The 3,272-nt window shown below is 41.0% G+C and overlaps 1 protein-coding gene across 1 annotated transcript; it reads right to left on the bottom strand.

The window, feature by feature from the left end:
* Window positions 1-2,267: 2,267 nt before the first annotated feature.
* Window positions 2,268-2,747, bottom strand: LOC110442254 (uncharacterized protein K02A2.6-like). Its single transcript, XM_021485760.1, has one exon. The coding sequence runs from the start codon at window positions 2,745-2,747 to the stop codon at window positions 2,268-2,270; it is 480 nt and encodes a 159-aa protein (XP_021341435.1).
* Window positions 2,748-3,272: the final 525 nt, after the last annotated feature.

Below are 3,272 nucleotides of genomic sequence, written 5' to 3'. Positions count from 1 at the left end.
AAGTGAGAACTGTTCTCACTCTTACGATCTCCTTAATCATGGTGTGCTCTCACGTGTTTAAAACAATTAACGTATCGGACTTAAGATACCATTACTGTAGGCAGCCCGAGTATATACACTGTACACGTTGACAGTTTAGATCCGATCGATATCACTCCTGCAGGTCGGGGAACGAGAAAGAATTCACCTGATGTTTCCAACTGTAAGTATCGTAAGAGACGGCTAATGTGAAAGTTCCATGTAAAATTGGGGATTTGACCTCTATTTTGGACCACAAAAGCGACCAAAATAGATCTGTTACACCTATTGCATTATTTGGGATCTTTATGTTTCCCTCTATTTATAACTATCCTATATTTCCTAGCGGCTTGCTAGGCAATACCTCACTTTTGGCTTTAATGTTGAACGTTCGTCCAGGCAAGGAAGGCCATGGGTTGCAGAATGCTGTGCAGTGTGCCTTCAGCATAGTTTCAGTGAGATAGCACTATAAAGTCGGCATCAGATACGCGCTATCACATGGAGGCAACGACACTCACCATACCATCTCTCCGACACATTCATACATGCAGGCATACATAACAAACATAGAGGCACATCTTTTAATGACGTCATCTGTTTATAGGACGTTTAACTCGTAACAACCAACAAACCAACCAACAACCGATCAATATCAGAATATGACGCGATCGCCATTTCTAGTGTCTGACCGGACAGGTACAAGCAACGACATTACTATAAATAAGAAGCAAGGAAGCAACTGTTTTTGAGAGAAAAAAACCATGTTGATTCAGAAAGCTATATAACTAGTTACTGTACCCAAATCTATTTTATACAAAAGCCTAGTTAAAACAGATAGTTAGGACTATTGCAGGGTACAAAAGTCAACCCAAAGAAAGTCCATATCAAATGGTATCTAAACATATAAAGGAAAACATCAATTGGGAAAAGAACCTTTATAACCCTTCATTATATTTCAAGTTTACACAAATACTGCAGGTGATTTATTTTAGAATAAGTATTTCATATTTATCACACCAGCGAAAATTCTAGTAACAAGGTTATAGCTGACCTTAGGGACTTGTAGTCCACCGGCACAGTTACAAGGTTATAGCTGACCTGAGGGACGTGTAGTCCACCGGCACAGTTACAATGTTATGGCTGACCTGAGGGACTTGTAGTCCACCGGCACAGTTACAAGGTTATAGCTGACCTGAGGGACTTGTAGTCTACCGGCACAGTAACATGGTTATAGCTGAACCGAGGGACTTGTAGTCCACCGGCACAGTTACAAGGTTATGGCTGACCTGAGGGACTTGTAGTCCACCGGCACAGTTGACCACTTTGTTGTGTAAAATAATCACTAGAAATGCAAAGTAAGGAAGCACCTATTCACAATTATACTTTGTTTAATTAAAACAAAGTAATTTTTTACTGAACCAAAATGTATAAGCAGAAAGCAAGACAAAATTTACTGCGGCATTTTCCTATTTCTTCATACTATATATACATCATTTGTATAGCATCTTTTAGAATGATATGAAAACTCGGAAAACGATCCATTGAGGTTTATTTGCAGACGTGTACAGCCATTGTTTACAGGCTGGTGGGAGCAATCTTGTACGAATCCCAGAACAATGCTCTCTTATAGTCCATATCAAATATATGCTTAAAACTAAAATCTTTATTCGAAATGTATAACTATAGACCAATAACATTACATCTCCCCTACGGAATTGAACTATTACTGAACAATATATTAACCACGAATTAGCTAATGATAATACACTATCATATAAACTTAATGATAACAATTCAAAATAAACTTGTCATCCGTGTACAAATAAAAAAATAAACAGTCACTGACTAGACTACATTACTAGACAATATAGGTCATTAACACAGTTATATTACAAGTACAACTTATCTGGAGTTTTGCACAGTCTACCGGAGCTAGTTCTACGCGTACTAACACTGGGGGATGATGGCGACACTGAGCTAGTACTAGTTCTGGTTGGCATTTGCTTGTCATTGTTTTCCAGAATATGTGACAATGTCTCAATTGGTGTCCAAATTCTGTTCCGCTGAGCGATCAATGTCCAGCTTGGGCGCGCTCACAAGTTGTGGTCGGTTTCAACGGATGTTACCAAAGGGTGTAGCTACCCAGTAGGATATGTCATTCTTGTCAATCGTAGACGCAACTGTTCTAGGAAACCCACCTCCTTGCCCTTTAACCCACATTGTCTCACCAGGTTTGAGTTTGGGTAGCCTCAACACGCGGTGGGAGATGTCAAAATATCTTTTTGTATAGCTTTGTTCATTTCCTCCTTTAGTTTGACCTTCTCAAGGTCTGGCCCCCGTGGAGTAAGGTTTGTCGTCCTAATTTTCCGCTCTATCGACTGTTCTGCAGGACTGCATCCGTTTCGCAGTAGAGAAGCATGCAAATACGCTAATAATGCTAAATATGGGTCGGACGAATTCTGCAGACGTCTTTCAACAGTCTGCACACCTCTTTCTGTTTCCCCGTTGCCTTGGGGGTAGTGGGGGCTACTCGTACTATGTAGAAAGCCGTTCTCATATGAAAACTTCTGAATTACTGCGCTGGCATATTGTAGTCCATTGTCAGACACCAACACTTCTGGGATCCCGTGTCGCGCAAACATTGACTTCAAATGTTTGATGATAGCTTGTGACGTAGTTGACACAAGTCTGGTTATTTCGATATAACGTGAAATGTAGTCCACGACCATTTATAGCTTGTGTTTTTCAAAGATCCGATACAACCTTTTGCAATGGTCTATCCGGATGTCTACCTGGCCTAAGTGGTTCTGCTCGGTCATTCTGATGTTTTACGCAAGATAAACAATTTCTCACCAGTTCCTCTATTTTTGACCAGGCCACCACACTGACGTTTTGGCACGTTAGCGACATTTGACGATGCCTTGGTGTCCATCGTGCAGCTTTTGCAGTATTTTGACGCGTAAAGCTGTCGGTATTACCAAACGACTGCCACGAAACTATAGTCCATGACATACGATATATCCTCTCTGATCTGCCAGTAAGGTCTTGTAGAAACCGTGGTAGACGGTTTGTCATATGCTGGCCATCCTCCCTCGCAGTACTTGACAATGACACTACACACAGTATCTTCGCGTAATTTGATTAAGATATTCTCAAGACGTGATTCTGACGCTGGCAAGCTTCCCAGGTTACTGTTTACATACGCCTCTACCTCCTCTTTAAGTGTTGTGTCCGCAGTTTGAACCAGAGGTAAT

This window comes from Mizuhopecten yessoensis, unplaced genomic scaffold, assembly GCF_002113885.1.
Source record: "Mizuhopecten yessoensis strain PY_sf001 unplaced genomic scaffold, ASM211388v2 scaffold716239, whole genome shotgun sequence".
Classification (NCBI taxonomy): domain Eukaryota; kingdom Metazoa; phylum Mollusca; class Bivalvia; order Pectinida; family Pectinidae; genus Mizuhopecten; species Mizuhopecten yessoensis.
Note: the sequence above shows the minus strand (reverse complement) of the source record. Positions and strands in the feature narration are given on the sequence as shown.